The following is an 18859-nucleotide window of genomic DNA, read 5'->3' as shown; positions in this document are numbered from 1 at the left end:
AGCTGGAACGGCGGAGAAACCAATATATTGCTCCCTCGTTTTTATTGGCCAGGCTCCAAATACTGCGATGGGATAGGCGGAAACCTGTTTGGAATTAAATGACTGTACATTTGTATATTACCATTACAAATAGTAAATCTGCAGCTCCGGAAGAGGCGCGTTGATGGTGCGGCGATTTGTGTCATGGATCGAGCGGTGCACCTTGTGCTCGCGGACAGCGGCCTCGATCTCAGCCTGCGAGCAGGCCTCGGACGTCCGGCGAGGAAGCGCCCTCGTCGTCGCCTGGCAACACCCACGCGGCTCCAAACAGAACGCTGCCGGCGAGCAGTGCTTCGTCGCGGCTGTCCTCGTACGGCCCGAACTTGGCCTTTATCTTGCCGCGCTTGACTTCCTTGAGGTGGGGTCGGTACTTGCGTTTGGACGAGCAGTTCGTGACACCGCATTTGGCGCTCATCGTCGCGGCGCGAAGCGTGCAATTTCAAATAATACATCCGGTTTTTATCCGGTAATTATGTATAGAAGAGGCTAAAAGTCGTAAATTTGGCAGTCGCACTGGCTCGAATCTGCGAACTGTGCTGCAGCATCCCCTGCACCTCTCGTGAGGCATAGCGCACCATATTCTAGTACTGCGTGACAAGGCAAACGTCCTTATGTATGGAACTTTGCTGGTCACCCTCCCAATTTCGATTTATTTAGGATTAGAGCACCGACACCGCGCAAAGGACCCCTAGCCCGCTGTGACTAATATTGTCAAGTACACTAGACATGTAGAGAAAATATCATTTAGTCACCATACCAATTTTCAGCTCTCAACTCGTTGCAGGGAAAAAGTTCCAAAAGTTTGGAGATTTGGCCTTTTCCTCGCTGTTCCAGCTTGTAGTATATATGAACGTGTTTCGCGTTATCTTCATAATTACACAAAGACTTTGCATAATCAATGGCTGCGCTTTGTTCTGCCTGCACCGAGAGCCAGCATCAAGAGCCTAAAAAGCATCTTGAATGCAGCTAAAGCTCTAGCAAGGTCATGAAACATTGTATACGCCCTTGGCACAAGCTTCACGCATCATTGTCTGGGGCTCTCTCGGGCTCACCCTGGCGTCGACCGACGAGCACGTTGCAACGTAGCTGCGGTTTCAAATAAGGTGAATTACGTATATTAGAAAAAGACTATGTAATGGCTGTCAACGCGCTAAATGCGCAGGATGCGGGCCGATCATGGCCACCCACGCGCGCCATGCGGCACTTGAACTTGCCTGGAACTCTGACGTCGGCTTGCTCATTTTTCTGGAAACTCCGTCCTGCCTTTTAATTGGTCAATTTATGTCCAATCAAACGCCTGCCGAAGATTCCGACTTCGCTGGGATGCCAGCTTGCAAATGATCGTGAAGTCGACAGCCCGCTGGCTCGGCGCCGCCGCCCGCCGATGGCCGACGCATGGCCTTCGGAGCGCCCGCGTCATGTCCATGCCTGCGCTTTGTTCGAGCAGCACCGCGCCAACGCGCTGCCCCTTTGGTACCATCCTCGGCGTGTGCGACGACATTAGTGTCTACTCGTGCTACAACGCCGCCTGCCCCAAGATGGCGCGTGGCCTCGTCCACTTCCACAACGGCGTCTTCACAGGGCTGCAGTGGCAGTGCGTCGAGCTCGCGCGGCGCTACCTCGTCGTGCGCAGCGGCGTCACGTTTTCGTCGATTCGTTTTGCGTACGAGATTTTTGCGCCGACGACCGCCTTTGCCACGGTCGCCGACGAGCGCCCGGTCGCCGTCGACCGGTGTCACAACGGCGCACCGACACGGCCGCGCGTCGGGTCGCTTCTGATCTGGGACCACGGCGGCCACATGAAGGAGACGGGCCACGTCGCCGTCATCACGCGCGTCGCCGACGACTACGTGGACATTATCGAACAGAACCACGACGACAGTGTCTGGCCATCCGACCAAGACTACTCGAGGCGCCTCGCGGCGACCGTGACCAAGGACGGCTACGCGATTGCACCGGCGTCGACCAACGAAACGATCCTAGGCTGGATCAACATCCCTGCCTAGTCTCCTCCGCACCAATATATATTATCCTTCTTCATGTACTATCTACTACTCGCATGTCTTAGTAGTTGTCGATAATCGGACGCACGACGGATGGATTAAATAGCTCGCTTGGATAGCCATCCTGCAAACGCTCGATGCCGTTTACACGTAATCACGTATCCAAGCTTGTATCCAGGGTAGAGCTCGTGGCTCGACGAGTCCTTATGAGCACTCTTGCCAATAGAGTGGGCTCCTGATCGCAAAGGAATACTGCCTCCACCAACTAAGTCGCATCGACAACGCCACACCACCGCAATGCCGTCAGCTGCCGACCACCCTCGAACTCTCTCACGATCCTCTCGCTGGCGCCTCAACGAGTTGGCCATTCGTATGGTCGTTCCGAGTCCCATCCTGTCCCTCCACGGTCGACCCTACCCCTTACCAAGGCTCAATAATCATCCGTTTAATGTATTGACACGACCCGCCAAACGCGCTTACAAACCGTTCCGCTCATAACTCAGTCGTGTTAGCAAGGCCACTGGTTCAACTCGACGGCTTGGTGAGCCCGAGCCGCGCGGCCACGGCCTCGAGGTGCGCGACCGACGCTTCGTCCATTTTCCGGTCGGCGACCTCGCGGTGCCCGGCCTTCTCAATCGCAACGGTATTGTCGCCAAAGATTTGAATGTCAACGCGCGGATTTGACGCCATCGACGCGGCGTACGCTGTAAACTTGGCGCAGGGCTGGACGTACGTCGCTTCGAAGTCCGAGGCCGACCCGTCGCGCAAGAAGGCTTGGATCTCGCTGCATTGTGTGCACGAGCAGGGCACGAATAAGAACGGATTCGCAAAGTTGGGCGCGACCGGCGCCGGGGTGGACGCCAAATGCGCGCGCAGCGGCGGAAGGCACATGGTCACGAGCCGCTTCAGTACGTCCACCTCGTCGGGAAACGACGCGTGGACCTGCTTGAAGAGCGTGTACCAGATCAACCGAACGGCTTCGAGGGACGCCGGCGGATGGTAAAACTGTCGTACGATCGACGCGACTGCCTCGGCCATGGCCGCCGGGCGGCGCAGGCAGCCAAAGACTGCCATGGCTCCGTTGACAATGTAGAACCGGTCTTGCGCTTGTTGGCTTGACATGGCCTCGACCGTGAGCATGACTGCAGCACACATGGCATCGGCATCCGCCTCGCGGACAAGGGGTGCCAACGCGAGGTAGTCGGCGAGGGCCGGGGCGAGCACAACACCGTGGCGCTCGTATGCACCATGGAGCAGTCGACTGAGCTTGACTTCGTTGGCGGCGCAGCTCAGAATACCCGCGAGCGGCAGCATGTAGATGCGGCGAGGGCTTGTGGCCAAGTACCCGCGCCATGCGAGCTGCATGTAGGCGCGAAGCGAGATCGTCGGCGCAATGTCCCGGCGCTGCAAGAGTGCGTGGATCGTCGGTGCGACGAGGTTGACCGGGTGGAAGATTATTGGCTTGGCGCGCACGACGTCTAGCAGCGACGTCGGGTACAGGTACGAATCGACGCACCGAAGCAGCGACGGCGGCAGCTTCCCGCGCAAAAAGGCGCCGTGGACCGGCGACGTCGTTGTTTGCTCGAGGTACGCCTGGACAACGATCGCGTTCGTGAGGAGGTCCTGGCACCCCAACGGCTCGAGCACCGTGAGGACATCGACGGACGGCGGGAGGTCGTCGAGCGCCGCCATGCCTTCAACCAGCGTGTGCCAGCACGTCTTTATAAGCTCGAGGCTCCACGGCGCCTTGTACGAGTCGCAAATCGGCAGCTCAATCGCGTCCGGATGTGTAAACACATAGCCCGCGAGGTTGACGAGCAGTCGAAAGACGTCGGCGAGTCCGCGCCATTCGCTGCTGGCGCGCGCCATGAACGCCACCATCGACGGCTGCAGCGGCTCCCACCCAAAGCGGGTCAGCGACGCGCGCACAAATGCCGCCGTCGACTCGATGCCGGCCGACAAGTCCATAAAGTCGGCAATGAACGTGGCCGTGACGTCGAGGTTGTCGAGGTCCGTCAGCAGCGGAAGGACGTCGAGCGGTGTCGGAACATCCACGTTCTTCGGGTCGTCCTTGCGGTCGTTGATGCCCAGCATCTCGATGGTCGCCAGTGCAAAGGCGTCGGTCGAGGCGTACCCGAGGAGGTCGGACGTCGACTGCTTCACGAGCAGCTTGAGGTGCTCGATGGCCTTGGCCCAACCGAGAATGCGCACCCGGTGTTGCTTGGGCCAAACGACAATGTGAAGCGACTCCGAGTAGATCGCGCCGACGACGGGGCCGAGCGGTCGCGCGCGGAGGCACGCCTTGACCACCGGTGGCGTGTTGCATCCAGGGTAAAAGTCGGACGTCGTCACGCGCATGAGAGCGTTTGGGTCTTCGGCGATCGCTCGGTCGCGCTCGAGCTCTTCTTCCGACATGGTCGTCAAGTCGCCATGGTACGGCTTCTTCCGCGCGCCGACAAACGCAATGTCGTACACGTCCGTGTCGGCGACGGCCTGCACAAACGCAAGGTCGACGCCCAAGAGCATTTCAAAGTCGAGGAGCATGTACTGGTGCGTGCAGCGGTACGCGAGGTTGGCATAGTACTGGCGCGGGATCGTCGCAAGCGACGCCAGCGACGTCGTGACCGCCGAGAGCGACGGCGGCGCGTCACGACTCGCGTGGTCTTCCATGTAGACCAGATCGTAGACCAGCATGACGCGGCGTCCGTGGTCCATGGGCGATACTGTGAGGGTCGTGGCGTTGTAAAATGCTACAAACGACGCGTAGAGCTCGTCGCCCGTGTACACTTCCTGCGTGTGGCGGCCGTGGGTCACATGGATGTCGCCGCCGACGTGCTCAGAGAGGAGCACGACGCAGAGCGTGCCAAACGATCCCTTCGCGCGGTTCGTCGGAAGGAGCTTGGCGGTCGTGCCATTGCTGTCAATGTGCAGATGGGACAGCACCGCTTCGAACGGCCCTTCCGGCACAAGCTCCTCTTCGATGCGCGGAAAGATGTCGTCCTCGAGGAGCTCGTCCCACGCCACGTCGTTCTTGATTGTGAGGTCCAACGCTGGAATCATGCACGCCGGCGATTTCTTGTAGAGTGCAAAGAGCTGCTTGGCCTGGCGCGCCGAGAATGGCCACGTGAGGCGCTGGTTGACGCCCCGGACGCGCAGCATCGGGTCAACGCTATCGTCGTACTCGGCGGTGAAGCAGTGGCGGCCGCCGTCGCCGATCGCTTCGACTGCGCGGTTGAAGCCGGCGACGACGTCGATCCGCGCTGTGGCCATCGTCTGGGAAAGGTGGTGCAAAAGGCAAAGTGGCCGAGTCCTGGTCGCTGATTCGTCCAATTTCTAGGACGACGCACGCGGATTGGCCCAAAAGCAATCCGTGGCGTCCATCAAGATGGTCTTGTGAACGTCGAGAGCGAGTCCCCCTTGTGCCACTAAGAAACTAAGAATGTGACCGGTTTGCTACGCAATCGAAAGGAAGGCAGCGGTTCAATGCCGCAAATGCCAGTACTATGCGATGCGTTGACCATCGACAGTCTTTCTCTGGGGTGTTGATGACGAATGTGATAAAGAGGTAGTCCGTCGTATAGTTCCAATTTTTACGGATGATCCCCAAAGGAATTCCTGCTCTCAACCTCATTTCGCAGAACCAATGACAATTCTTGGGAGCCGCTTCGATCCTTGATTGCACCACCGTTTCACAGATTGTACCTTTCAAGACGCCGAACAGTAAATGCAAAATGGTGCGCTGCATGCTCGCAGCGCAAAATCGTCCATTCACCTTCTTCCAACTACGACCGTTGGTGCACCGTCGGTCGAAAGGTCATAGCAGCTGAGAGGTACACCACCGTTTTCATAGCTGAGTATGGAATGCTACTCGTTAGGGGCAACAGCCTCGGGTGATGCGGCTGTCGTCTTGCCCTTCTTCTTGCTCTTCTTCTTGTGCTTCCCAACGCGCAAGCGAGCTGCCGTGGCTTCGTCGCGCTGCCGCTCGGCCATCGCTGCGGCCTCGGACGTAATCCGAATCGTTAGCCGCGACATGGAGAGCAAGGCGAGTGCCACTCGCGGGTGCTTGGGCAACGCGCTTACCGCCGCCCGAAGCTTGGGGCACGTGGCGCGGACGACGTCGACGTCTCTTGTCGGCTGACACGCCTCCAGTTGCATTTCGACGTCCTTGCATTCAGTGCACATGCACGCGGTATGGAGCCGCGACACCGGCGCCGGGGTTTGCGTCGCCTGTAGAAAGGCCACGAGGGCCGTCCGGACGGCGGCGGCCATCGCGTTTCGGGGCAATGAGTACAGCCCAGGGAGCTGCGAGTCGAGGTACGACACCGTCGGGTAGAGCAGGCGGCGGACGTAGTAGAGAGCGTCCGGCGCGTTCGTGAGAAGGGCCGTCACTTCGTCCAGAAGGCGCGACACCGCTGTCGGCGACAAGAGGTGGCAAATAGCTATCGCCTCTGGGACGCGGAGGATAGATTTGTACGTGGTCAAGACACGCCCGGTGATCGCGTCCGTGGACTTTGCCACGGTGCCCGCAACGAGGCGGAGAGTGCGCTGGACGACGTCGTCGACGATTCGCGTCGGGGTCGCGACGACCATGCCGGCGCGCAGCGCCTCCAGGAACGGCGCAAAGACGTCAGTGTCAATGACGTTGGCGACGTTGTCGTACGCGTCGTGGATATCTCCGTAGCGTGCGTCAAAGCGGAAGACGTCGGCCAAATGACTTTGGTCGTCGTCCGTCATGTACTCGATGGTGTCGGCGACCATCGGCACGAGGTCGGCGACGAGGGCCGGCGGTTGCACGGTGAGCACCACCGGAAGCAGCACCGAGAGCACGTAGTGGGGTAAGTAAATCATCATCGTCCATGCCAAGACGATACTGACGTGCTTGCCAGTGCTATCGCGCAGGCGCCCGGCCCGGGCCTCCAAGGCCAGCGCATCTTGCAGTAGCATTGCTGCGGAACCGAGTCGGCATAGCATTCGGGTACGCGTCGATCTCGCGCACCGCGGTCAGCTGCATCGACAGCACACGCCAGGTGTGCTGGCGAGGTCCGCGACAACCTCTGCTTCGTGCGCCGGCACGACCGACTCGAGAAGGAGTCGCCGCGCAAAGTGCATAGCATGGGCAAGCCGATACAGGCCGTCGTCGGGCGACGACGACGAGCAAAGGGTCACGATACTGTCTCTGACGCTCAACCACCCAAACTTTGCAATCACGTCGCGCAGCCAGTGGAGGCCCCGGGTTCGCGACGCCTGCTTGTCCAGGGTAAAGGCGTCGGGCAAAAAGCGTCCGGGCAGCGACGACGACGACGACGACTGCACGAGGTACGACGACATCGCGGTCGCGTCGGCTTCGGTCGTCCTGTAGCCATCGGTCAATTGAAACATGTCAAAGACGCCAAGTGCGAGATCGTCGATCGAGGGCCACCCGAGCGTGTCACCAGAATGGAGCGCGCGCATCGCCGCTTCGAACCCGAGAAAGCGCGGGCGGTGACGCGTCGGCCAAAACACCAAAATCGCAGAGTGCAACTGCTGGAGCGACCGCGTCGTGATCCACCGACCGACGGCGCGGCCAAGAAGGGCGTCCGTGACGGCGACGGGTACCGCCACTGAACTCGCATGCAGCTGCACCGCTGAGATGCGCCGACGGGTCTGCGTCGCGGGTGCTTCGTGGCAGTAGCAGCGCACCGTGTCGTCACCACCGTCGTTGTCGGTGTCACTGACGTCCCCGTCCCAGCCGTCGTCGTCGTCGTCGTAACCTCGGTGGGCACCGCCGTAGGTGTCGTTGTCCGTGAGGCCAAACTCGTTGTAGGGATCATCGGGCCATTCGACGTCGTACCCGTCGTCGTCGTCAGGCCCCGATTGCATGTCGTCGGCGCTCGTGTCGCCCGTGCAAAACCCGTCCTCGGGATCCCGCGGCTTTCGAAAGGTCGCGCCGCCCGCATAGTCAAAGTGGTCGGGATCGTAGCCCCACGGCGCAGCTACGTCCTGTGGCACTGCTTTGGCCACCGGTCGCGCGGCCCACTCGCGCGCTTCGATCGCGTTGCGCTCCTGCCACGCCAGGCAGTCGGTAGTGTGTTTCGCCGGCGCCTTGGCCCGCGGCGCGCGGACAAGCGCAATGTCAAAGCTCCCGGCGGCCACGAGACCATCGACGAACGCTGCGTCATGCGGCGCGAGGTCGTCAAAGCGCAGTGACGGTACGCGCGTCGAGAGGCAATAGGCGTACATCGAGTCGTACTGCTTGGGCTGCGCGGCGACCGCTGCGAGCAGCTGCGGCAGCGCGTCCGTGCGCCCGTCGTCGAGCTGCGAGAGGACCGCTTCGTATGCGGCCGCTATCGGCTTGACGCGGCTGCCACTCATCGGTGTCGATCGAAATTGCACGTTCGCGCGTTTCAGACTCGCTACGTAATTTTCGACGTTACCCACGTGTTTATCCAGCCAATGAAATCGACCGCACCCAGGATGCGCGCACTTGAAACCTGAAATTGCACTTTCCACATGGCACTGTGAAAACTCGAAAGCCGACAACTAATGTACAAACTGTCTTTTATAGTTTAGCAAATAAAGTGTGGATGATGTGCATCAACGTGGGATTCACTCTGTGGCGTCGGCGGTCGGCTTGGCCCGCTTGGCTTTGGTCGACGGCGTTGTCGACGGCGGTCGTTTGCGCGTCGCTGGCAGCGCCATGTCCCCGCCACGGAGGTACGCCAAGCACGCTTCGTCGCGAAGGCGTCGGGCACTCGCGCCGGCTTCCGAGAACATGCGGATGCGCATATTGCGCGCCCCCATCAACGACACAGCAATTCGTCGGTGTGGGCGCCAACTGGTCACAAACGCCCGGAGCTGGTCGCACGTTGCACGAAACACTTGGTCGATCGACCGCGTCGGCGCCTGCTTGGCAAGCTCATCGGCGACGCGCTGGCACTGCGCGCAGCGGCACGACAGAGCAAAGTTCGCTTGGCCGGTCCGGCGCGTCGCTCGCAGAAACGGGTCAAGGGCGTCGACGACAGCAGCGACCAAGCGCTCTCGAAGGTCGGTGGCCGTCGGCAGCTTGGCGTCCACGTACCGGATCGTCGGGTAGAGGAGGTCGCGGACGAAGAAGAGACGGTCGGACTTTGCATGTACCTTGGTGAGAATATCGTCGACGAACGGACGCAGATGCGACGGCGACACAACTGCGAGGATCGAGAGCGCTGCGTGCACTTCCTTGACCGGCGGCGTGTCGTCGTAGCCCATGCCGTCATAAAACATGATGACGTCCGACACGGCCTCGTTGAGCGCGTGCGCAGTTGTCGCCACCAGGTCCGCGATCGAGCTGACGTCGGACGCCGACGAGACGACCATACCGTCTTGAATGGCGCGCAGCAGCGGCATTGTTGTCCGACTCTGGTGCCCCGACCACGCCTTGTGAACGACCGCCGACAAGATGCCGTGTTTGGCGCCGAGGGCAAAGATGGCCGAGAGGCACTGCATCGGCAGCTCGCGCTCCGACTTGATGGCGGCATGCACCAGCGCCACGTACGGCGCCATCCACGGCGCCTCGAGCCGCCCATTCTCCACACTCAGCAGCGCCGGCAAGATGACGTGGAGCCCGTGGAACGCAGCAGGATACTTGGTCACGACCGACAGCAACGACGGCGCTGGCGCGAGAAACGACTGGATGGTGGCCAGCACGGGCCCCGGGAGGTGGCCGCCGAGCCACGTGACGCGCGGCGCGTCACTGGCATGGTACGCGGCGACGCGGGCGTCCAATGACCACGCATGGCGCAGCAACGAGACACGGCTGTCGACGCCGATGGCATGCCGCCACTCGTTTGCGCTCATGTCGTCGAACGACCATAGGTTGGTCAGCAGCGCATACCAGCACCCGATCACGAGCTCGCCAAAGTACGGCTGGTGGGCGTATGGCGCCGTCGGCGGCAGCAGCGTATCGAGGAAGCGCAGCGTCAGCACCGCTCCCTTCCAGTCGGCGCTCGACCGAGCAACGAGCTCGACGATCGCGGGCCCGATCGACTCCCAGCCAAAGGTGGTCAAGACCGAGATGAGCCAGTCGCGGCCGTCGCGCCGCGAGGTTTCGTCGCGGAGGTCGATCATGTGCCGCACAAAGAGCGCGCGTAGCGCCGGCGTCGACGACGTGACAAACTCAGCGAGCGCTGTGGCGTCCTCGGGCGGCGTCGGAAGCGTCGGTGTGCCGACCGTGTCCATGACCGCGACGGCGAGCGCGTGCACCGTGTCGAACCCGAGCATATCCGACGTTGATGGCGTCGTCATTGCGCGCTGGAGAGCGTCAAAGGCGTGTCGGTAGCCAACGAGCCGCACCCGGTGCGTCTTGGGCCAAAAGACGAGGACCGGCGACACAATGTTGTAGATGCTTCGTGTGCCGACCCACGTGCCGACGACGCGGTCGATGAGGTGGGTCTGCAGCGCCGCTGCGACGTCACCGGACGCGGTGTGGACGACGGCGCCCGAGATTTCCAGCGGGCGCTTGGACCGGGGCAGGAGCAGGCGGCCAAACCCAAAAAGATCGTCGTCGTCGTCGGACGAGTCGTCATCGCCAAGCATATCGGCCTCGTCTTCGTGCTCCGAGTCGTCCGAGTCGTAGTCGTCGTCGTCTGAGTCGTCGAGGCCGGCGTCCGACCCGGTGTCGTACTCGTCGACGGTCGCCGTCGTATCAAAGTCGGCCGGGTCATAGCCGTACGGGCGACCTTCGTTGCACCGGTGGCCGTGGTCTTCTTCCATCTCTTGTGCGCCGCGGACCATGAGCGCGGCCAAGTTGCGCGTGTCCAGCTCGACGTCCTGCAGCGGCGGCGGTCGCTGCCGACCGTACAGCTCTTGCATGGCTCGGAATGCGATTTGATCGACCTGCGCCGGCGTCGCAGCCTCGTGGTCGTCGGCGTCGTCATCGAACTCGTCACTGCCCGAATCGTCGTCGTCATCGTCGTCATCATCGTCGTCGTCATCTTGGGCGTCGTCGTTCATGTTGGGACGGGCGCGCAGGAGCATATCTCGGATCGTGGTCAGCATCGCGTCTGGGAACGTCCGTGGCGGCGTCGGGTCGCGGACGTCGACGAGGGCCACGTCATAGGCACCGCTGTCGACGAGCGCCTGCACGAAGGCTGCATCCCGGGCCGCGAGATGCGCAAAGTCCAATGCGTCGTCGTTGGCCGTGGACTGGATGCGATACGCAAAGGTAGTTGGCACCTGGTGGGGGCGGGCTGCGAGCGCTGCGAGCGTCGCGGGCAGCGACGCCGGGACCGCTGGCGCCGTCCGGTACGTGTGCGGCAGGACGTACACGAGGTCGTAGACAAGGTACGCGCGCCGACCGTCGGTGATCGGCGCCACGTCAACAGTGCAGTCGCCATACCATGCCGCGTAGCTCAAGCCAGTGCTTGGCGTCCAGGTCATTGTCTCGGCGCCAGCGGAGATCGTGATGGACCGTGCGTGCGGCGAAGGCAGCGCGACGACGAGCGTGCCCATGCTGCCGGGGCCAAAGATGATCTCGCCAGTGCTTGAGAGCACGGGCGGAGCGTCGACGCCGTCGATCGCGAGGTGCGTCAGATGCGGCTCAATGTCGCCTGCCGGCTTGAGCGCTGCTGCAATGGCCGTCGGGAGGCCATGGATGAGTTCGCCCCACACACGGCTCTCCGTGTACGTTGTATGGTCAAAGTGCAAGAGGTGCGCGCCCACGAGGCCCGACCGGTTGGGCGCTTCGTGGTGCTCGATGAGATCCTCGGCGTTGGCCGGCCAGCTCCACCAGTCGCCGGCGAGGAGGCCATCGATGCGGATAGCCGGCGTTGTCAGGTCGGGCAGGTCCGCTGCATGGAAGAAGGACCCGGCGTCGTCAAGGTGCTCGATGGCCTTGGCGTACGCGACCGTGAGCGCGCGGACCGAAGCTTCCTCCTTGCGCAGCAGGCCAACCATCGACGATCGAGTGCGATGGCGAATGGGTCGATGACCACGCGTTTCAAGTTCTGATTTTCATGTATCTCTCTCTTTGTATTGAATGGGGTCTAGATGCGCATCGAATCCAGAGTGCGCGAATTTGGGAATGCCATCGGTCCGGCGCATACCAACCATATGGCAAGCGAGTCGGACGTGCGCGAACTCCAACACGTTTCATCACTTCAGAGAGGACTCGTGTTGGCGCCACGATGAACCTCCACTACACAAACACGCATCTAGATACAACGATAGACTCGATGCTGTCGGCGACTCCTGGTGACGCCACCTGCGTCGAGCCCGCAGCCTCAACGCTTCAAACTCAAACTCAACGCACGCTCCGTTAGCGCAAATCACCGCCACCGACAACTTTTGACGCCTCTCCGACTAACTATACTAGTTAGTAGAAGGGAAGGCTGACAGCATGACAGCGTCTTGATAACAAATCGTTAATAATCGCAGTACTCGTACATTGACGACAGCTCGGCGACCAAGTCATTTGGCATCGCTTCGTTCAGGAGGCGCTGCAGATGCGCTTTGAGCGCCGTGTTCGTCACCCAGCCGACCCACATTTGCAGCTTCTTTGTGTTGTCCTTGGTGGCCTCGACTGAGAGACCATGCACCACGAGCGTTGCGAGACCCCAGTCGGCGACACCCGACCGGAAGAGCACCCGTTGCTCCAGGCCCCGATACGTCGATTGGACGTACGAGGTCGTTGCGCCCGTCTCCAACAGCTCTTCCGTGACCGCCTCGATGACAGTGCCGACGTGGAGGTGGCGGCAGTTCGCTGCTGTGGCTTGGGCGATCATCTCGGCTTTAAGGACCAAGAGCATCGACGGGGTGAACGCATACGCCTGCTTCATCCATTCGACAAGGAAGGCGAGGTTGTCTAGATGGTCCTTCGGGTGCAGACAGTAGGGCAAAAGGAGAGTCATCATGTCAAAGCTCCGGCGATGAAGGTGCTCGACCGCGACGCGTCGAGGCTGCCCGACGCCGGCGTCGATGAGAAATGCGATCGCACTGGCCGGCGACTCGTCGTTGCCCACAAGACGATCGAGCAAGTGGTCGTGTCGGAGCTCTGGGCGCTGCGCCCAGAGCTCGCGCACCTCGTCAAAGTCTTCGTTCCACAGTGCCGTCTCGATATCGTCCAAGTCATGATTGTACCGGGATATTGGGGTTCGTGAAGCGGCATGCTTGGCGGCTGCTGGCGCGTGTTGAAAGTAGTACTGGGCCACATCGCTGGTAGCATACTGTCGCACCTCGCGGGCCCACGAGGTGGGCAGGTCAACGCCTTGCGCAACGTAGAGCTGCAGCAGCGCGAGGGCAGTTGGCTTGTGAATCGCCCGCAGGATGCTGCCGGTGGTTCCCGGAAGGGGGTACCCGGCGGCAACGAGCCGCTCGACGACCGCAATGTGACCTCTCTCCAGTGCGCCTTGCGTGGCACCGTCTCGACTGCCGCCTTCACGTCGATGCGCCAAGAGGTACGCGACGACCTCCACGTGTCCGTGCTTGGCGGCGTCGTCGACAGCGGCGGTCGTGCACGCAAAGCGCCCGAGCGTGTCCAGATACATGACAATGTCGAGACGGCCATCGGCGGCCGCGGTGTCGAGAATGTCAGGTGACGCACCCTCGTCACGGTGGTCCACGAGAAACTCGACGACATCCAAATGTCCCGCCGCCGCGGCGCCACTGAGCGCGGCCGTCGTGCAGCCTTCGGTGCGCTTCTCGTGTAAGAAGGTGACAACATCCAGATGGCCGTTGGCAGCGGCGGCGTCCATTGCGTTGGTCGTACAGCCCTCCACGCGCATTTCGTGTAGGAAGGTCACGATACCAAGGTAGCCATTGGCGGCCGCCCGGTCCATGGCGTCCGTCGAGCAGCCTTCCGTGCGCTCCTCGTGCAAGAAGGTAAGAACGTCCAGATGACCGTTGGCGGCAGCGGCGTCCATCGCTTGGGTCGTACAGCCTTCGGTGCGACGCTGCTGCAAGTAGGTAACGATATGGAGATGCCCGTTCGCCGCAGCGTCGTCCATGGCACGGGTGGTGCAGGCAAGGCCCATCGTGTTGAGCTGCTGGACCAGCGACAAGAGACCATTCCCGGCCACTACGTCCAAGAGGCCACGGAGCGCCGTGCGTGGCAGATGCGCGATCAAAAACGCAAGAGCTTCGAGTGCGTTGAGCTCCAACGCAGTATGAACGAGGTCGCTGTCGTCCCAGTCGCATTGCCGGTGGGCCCAGAGCAGCGCCAGAATCGATGCGTCGTTCTTGTAGAGCGTCGAGCGGCTCGACGGCAGCCAGTCGTCGAGGCGACGCGACGGCCGGCGCTGGAACTCGTCTTCAAAGTTGCGGTGCAGCCCGTGTACATGGTGCGCGTCCCGCTGATGTAAGAGAAACGCCGCGATCTCGAGCTTCTTGTGCTGTATCGCTGCTTCGATGGCTTCTTGGTACGCGAGGTCGGGTCGGCAGCGCAAAATGCTCTTGGTCGCGGCCAAATCGCCTTCGAGAATTGCAAGGTGCAGCGGGAAGCGAGCGTCCCGCGTGTTATGTAAGTTCAGGTACAGCGTCTCGGTGGTGAGCACATCTGGCGGCGTGTCTGGGTCGTACGGGTACCGGTACGAGGTGCGGACGAGCTTCGGGTCGAGGCAGTAGATGCCCTCGTACATGCCCTGCGTCGGCTCAAAGTCCACATACAAGTGAAAGTCGCGGAACCGAGACGCGACGTCAGCGTAGACGCCCGCTTGGTAGCCAAAAATGGCAGCCAGAATCTCGGGCTGGCGCAGCACGGCGTCGACAAACGTGGCCATGCTCACTTTGCACTTTTGATTCACAATCCCTCACACCATTTCGCAGTATTTAGTGTTATACAATAATTAATGTTACACCCAACGGTTTCGTTTCCTGCATTGCTGATGTAAAACTAGCGCATTTGGTGGTGTCGATGACATACCGTCGTGATCTGAGCCATGGGAAGCGAGAAATGCACTACCCGCAGTGTCGTGACAGTGGCGCACAGTCGATTGACGAGACAGAATCGTCCGCCCTACATGTACTAGTATGCGATGTGTGCAATCTTGTGCTGTACTAGTACTCTAGTAGATGGAAACAACTCTCAAGTCCCTCCTGCGCGGGCAAGGAATCAACGCTCTCATACAAGAGACGCCGAGCCATTCACTGCAGCGCGCTTCTCATTCTCGACAAAAGCCAGTCCTCACGGCTCGTCCAAAGCGACAGGGCAGACTCGAACGCTTTTGTATGTTCTCGCCTTTCCCACTACAATCCCTAGTCCAAACACTTTGTCATTTTGAAAAAGAATGAGCCTCTACGGACTGACACACAAGCAAGCGGTGGCCGCCGAACGCGCTGCCGCCGCCGACGCCGCTTTCCGAGCGGCCCACCCCATTTTATACGCGACGGAAGCCGCCCGCGCCGCCCGCGCCAAGACCCACGCGAGTCCTTCCATCGCACCGTCCCCTCCAGCACCCCCCAAGACAACCACGCGAACGACCAAGGTCTCAATATCTCGATCACCCAAGCTCGTGATGAAGCCACCGGTCCCGACGCAGCTGCGTCGACCTGCTCGTCTCGACGAGCCTGCATCCACGTAGCAGTTGCATGCGACGCCCGACGCACCAAGTACGTCGATTAGCTAGCAAGACGAACCATCAACTGGCTAAGCAATATGCATATCAATCACACATTAACTCGACCCAATTCTTTAAACAGGGATTTTGGATTCGTACAGAACACAATTCGTACTTAGACGTCGCGCGCCGCCACAAGACGCGCTTCCGGTACGCGTTGCACGAGGTTCTTGACGGCCGTTGCGGCCACAAGCAGGCGCGGGTCGTCGGGCGCCTGGTCGCAGAGGCCGAGCAGTGTTTGCACACAGCGGTTCTCGTTGGCAAAGCGCACGACGTTGGGTACTTCGGGCGCGCGATCGTGTTTCTTGCTGCCGTGGTAGCCGAGTGCGTCCGCCATCTCGATCCACGCACCACGAAAGAGCTGACCGATCGCCGCCAAATTGAGGTCGTGCACACCTTCCATCTCATCTCGGAGCGTCCGCATCCACTCGGTGTAGTCGTCGGCAAAGGTTCCACATGGTAGCTCGAGCTGCGTCACGCGTCGGAAGGCCGTCGTCTCGGCCATTGCCGTCAACGACGGCAGCGACCGCGGCTTCTTGGTCTTCTTGCTCGACACCTCGAGAGATGTCGCAAGCATGTTTGCGCTGTCGAGAGGCAACGTAGCTGCCATCGCTGTCGCCTTCGCTGGGTCGTAGCCCCACGACCGCAAGTGGGCCGCTGCGAAATCACTGTTCGGCCGGCCGTCGACAAAGACCTGCGGCAATGCATCGGCGAGCAGCTCCATCTCGGCGCTGGCAGCAACCTTGCCTCGACGCCAGAGCGCATGGTAGAGGTGCAAGAGCATGTGCGTCTGGCCAATGTCATCCATGACCGACCGACCGACGATGTAGCCCATCTCGAGACGCAAAACGAGCATCATTTGCCCGGCCATGTACGGGTTGTACCACGCGCGGTCTTGCTCCATTTGGGTAAACACCAAGCTCGGGGCTGCGAGACGCCGGCGATGCGCGAGCCAGTTGCAAGCGGCATCTAAAGCCTCGCGCGTCGAAGCAGGGACATACCAGCTGTCCGGGTTGAGCCGACAGCAGTCGAGCTGCAACCGGACGTCGTCGACCGCCCGCCGCGTCGACTGCGCGAGCCGCGCGACCGTGACGCCAACGCTCGATCGGCCTTGCGTGAAGAAGAGGCTCCAGAGCGTCGCTTGACATGCAAAGAGCAGCGCGACCGGGATCTGCTGCGTCTGCACGTACACCGTCAGGAGGCGTCGGAGCGGCGCCAGTTCATTTTCGTACACGGGTGCGTAGTACGCAAAGCCGGCTTGGGCGTCGAGGAGCAGTGGTGGCAAGACGTCTGCAAAGAACGACTGGTACAAGTCGCGCGTGCAGCGAAGGACGTCGCCTTCGACCCACGGCGGACCAAAGGTATCGGGATACGTGATTGCGCGCGTCCCAGGCTCGCGAAGAGCGTGCACGATGAACGTCTTGAGGTACGCGTGAAGCGCAGTGAGGCTGTCGCCTTTTCCAAGCGTCGTCGTCCAGTCCATGTTCCAGTAGTCGTCGCCTTCGAGTTGTGCAACGATTCGGTCGACAAGGCGACCCGCGATGGCCGATGACGTGGACAGCGCCTTTGTCATGACTTGGATCGAGAGCGGCCGGAGACGCTCGATGGCCGCGCGGCGAGCGACCATGAGCATGCCCGCCGCCTTGTCCACCGACACTTTGTGGACCGTGACGATCTCGACGATGAAGCGGCCGCAGCGCAGCGTGGCCATGATCGCTTCCAAGTCCGAGAGGTGCGGGTACGTCTCGCGCAGCTCGGTGTGGAGCACTTCGATTGCGTAGACGGCGGCGTTCGTAATCGCGGTTGGGACGCTCACGCACATGGCCGACTCCTTGTGCATGATCCAGCCGAGCTTGGCATCGTGCATAAGGTCGGCCATGTCCAAGACAAAGCACATGCAGGCGAACTGCATCTCGCGGCGCTGCGCGTCGAGGCTTGCGATGCTCGGGTCAGCAGCGTCGTCGACCGGCGGAGCATACGTGTCGACGTCGAACGGCGGCAAGTGCGGAAAGTAGTCGCGCTGGCCTACGTCATCGCGGTCCCGACGGCCCGTGCGCATGTCCTTTAAAGGGCCCACCAGCGTCTTGAGGTCGTCCGTGATCGGCAACCACTTGGTCAATACCGCGCGGAGCACATCGACGTACGCGTCATGGCCGTCGCGCTGGTCGACCGGTAGCTTGATGTAAGCGTCGAACCGGAGGCGAATGATAACCATGAGGTCGCGCAAGACGCTGGATGGCACGGTCGTGCCGGCGTCGACGACCTCGAGCGCGGCCGCGTAGATCTGCGCCATGGTCCACGTCGCGGTATCGGCCGACCGCGCGCCCTTCTTCTTGACCTTCTTCTTGGCGTTCTTGCTCTTGGGCTTGGTCGCTCGGTGCAGCCACTCGAGGACCGCGTTCGTCGCGGCCTTGCTGCGGCGCCAGCGCCCGGCGTAGCTGTGGGGCTCCATTCTGCTGGCTGACCCACGTTCCAAAAACGTCATTGGCGATCTTCGAACAAGTCAACTAGGATATATCCTTGGCCAACCAAAACAGGATATGACCTATTTGGAGCCCCAAGTTTACGTGAGCTATGCAGCCCATCGGTCCAAGGCCAAGGCCGTCGTCGACGACCTACCATCGTCATTATTCAACGCGGCGTCGGGAACGCCCTAGGTGGGTGGGCCTCCGTGCGGCGAGTGCAGCGTCCATTCCGGACCTGACGATCACGATCATGCTAGCGCCATGGAACTGGCCCCGAGAAAAATCTCTTTGGATCTAATACAGAATGCGTGTATTCTATTTTAGTTAGCGCGGCCAATCAGATCAACGCAATTAGTTAGCGCGGCCAGTAAGCATAAAAAACGTATTTGATTGGTCAAAATGCCTATCGTGTCGGCCATAAATCGTATTTTGGCTCAATAATCCAAACAAGCATACAAACATCAAGTCTAATTCGTCAAAGGAGCACTTCCTGGCAGCCCAGACCGGAGCCCAGACCTTTGGTGTCTTAGGGTGAACGCCATAGACCGGCATACCGATTTTCCAGTGTTCTCGCTGCTTCCTTCCCTCTTTTTTTTCTTTCTTCCTTTCGTCCGTGTGCCAAACATTTTTACGCTGCAACGTATATGGTTCATAAGCCGAAAAATACCCGCCCATGTACTAGTATCCATTTTGACAGTTTTTTTTGATTGATAGACATATTTGAAGCCAAATATGGTGTCTTCGACCGCTCGAATACGGACTCGTAGAAAGTAAACTCGGTACT

At 60.7% G+C, this 18859-nt stretch overlaps 8 protein-coding genes across 8 annotated transcripts; 1 reads left to right on the top strand and 7 right to left on the bottom strand.

The window, feature by feature from the left end:
• Positions 1–123: 123 nt before the first annotated feature.
• Positions 124–454, bottom strand: SDRG_11224 (hypothetical protein; the record flags this gene model as incomplete). Its single annotated transcript, XM_008617254.1, has 2 exons — positions 124–234; positions 293–454. The coding sequence occupies 2 exons, from the start codon at positions 452–454 to the stop codon at positions 124–126; spliced, it is 273 nt and encodes a 90-aa protein (XP_008615476.1).
• A 923-nt stretch (positions 455–1377) lies between these two features.
• Positions 1378–2106, top strand: SDRG_11223 (hypothetical protein). Its single transcript, XM_008617253.1, has one exon. It carries the CDS (start codon positions 1458–1460, stop codon positions 2043–2045), a length of 588 nt encoding a protein of 195 aa, XP_008615475.1. The 5' UTR covers positions 1378–1457; the 3' UTR covers positions 2046–2106.
• A 370-nt stretch (positions 2107–2476) lies between these two features.
• Positions 2477–5328, bottom strand: SDRG_11222 (hypothetical protein). Its single transcript, XM_008617252.1, has one exon. The coding sequence runs from the start codon at positions 5310–5312 to the stop codon at positions 2568–2570; it is 2745 nt and encodes a 914-aa protein (XP_008615474.1). The 5' UTR covers positions 5313–5328; the 3' UTR covers positions 2477–2567.
• A 578-nt stretch (positions 5329–5906) lies between these two features.
• SDRG_11221 (hypothetical protein) lies at positions 5907–6986 on the bottom strand (the record flags this gene model as incomplete). Its single annotated transcript, XM_008617251.1, has 1 exon — positions 5907–6986. One exon carries the CDS (start codon positions 6984–6986, stop codon positions 5907–5909), a length of 1080 nt encoding a protein of 359 aa, XP_008615473.1.
• Positions 6987–7043: 57 nt separating this feature from the next.
• SDRG_11220 (hypothetical protein) lies at positions 7044–8393 on the bottom strand (the record flags this gene model as incomplete). Its single annotated transcript, XM_008617250.1, has 1 exon — positions 7044–8393. One exon carries the CDS (start codon positions 8391–8393, stop codon positions 7044–7046), a length of 1350 nt encoding a protein of 449 aa, XP_008615472.1.
• A 161-nt stretch (positions 8394–8554) lies between these two features.
• On the bottom strand, positions 8555–11995 carry SDRG_11219 (hypothetical protein). Its single transcript, XM_008617249.1, has one exon. It carries the CDS (start codon positions 11952–11954, stop codon positions 8628–8630), a length of 3327 nt encoding a protein of 1108 aa, XP_008615471.1. The 5' UTR covers positions 11955–11995; the 3' UTR covers positions 8555–8627.
• A 393-nt stretch (positions 11996–12388) lies between these two features.
• On the bottom strand, positions 12389–14773 carry SDRG_11218 (hypothetical protein; the record flags this gene model as incomplete). The annotated part of the gene is made up of 1 exon (XM_008617248.1): positions 12389–14773. The coding sequence occupies one exon, from the start codon at positions 14771–14773 to the stop codon at positions 12422–12424; it is 2352 nt and encodes a 783-aa protein (XP_008615470.1). The 3' UTR covers positions 12389–12421.
• An 863-nt stretch (positions 14774–15636) lies between these two features.
• Positions 15637–18129, bottom strand: SDRG_11217 (hypothetical protein). Its single transcript, XM_008617247.1, has one exon. It carries the CDS (start codon positions 18093–18095, stop codon positions 15726–15728), a length of 2370 nt encoding a protein of 789 aa, XP_008615469.1. The 5' UTR covers positions 18096–18129; the 3' UTR covers positions 15637–15725.
• Positions 18130–18859: the final 730 nt, after the last annotated feature.

Source organism: Saprolegnia diclina, assembly GCF_000281045.1.
Source record: "Saprolegnia diclina VS20 unplaced genomic scaffold supercont1.40, whole genome shotgun sequence".
In the NCBI taxonomy this organism is placed as follows: Eukaryota; Oomycota; class Saprolegniomycetes; order Saprolegniales; family Saprolegniaceae; genus Saprolegnia; species Saprolegnia diclina.
The sequence above is the reverse complement of the archived record's forward strand: the minus strand, read 5'-3'. Positions and strand labels throughout refer to the sequence as shown.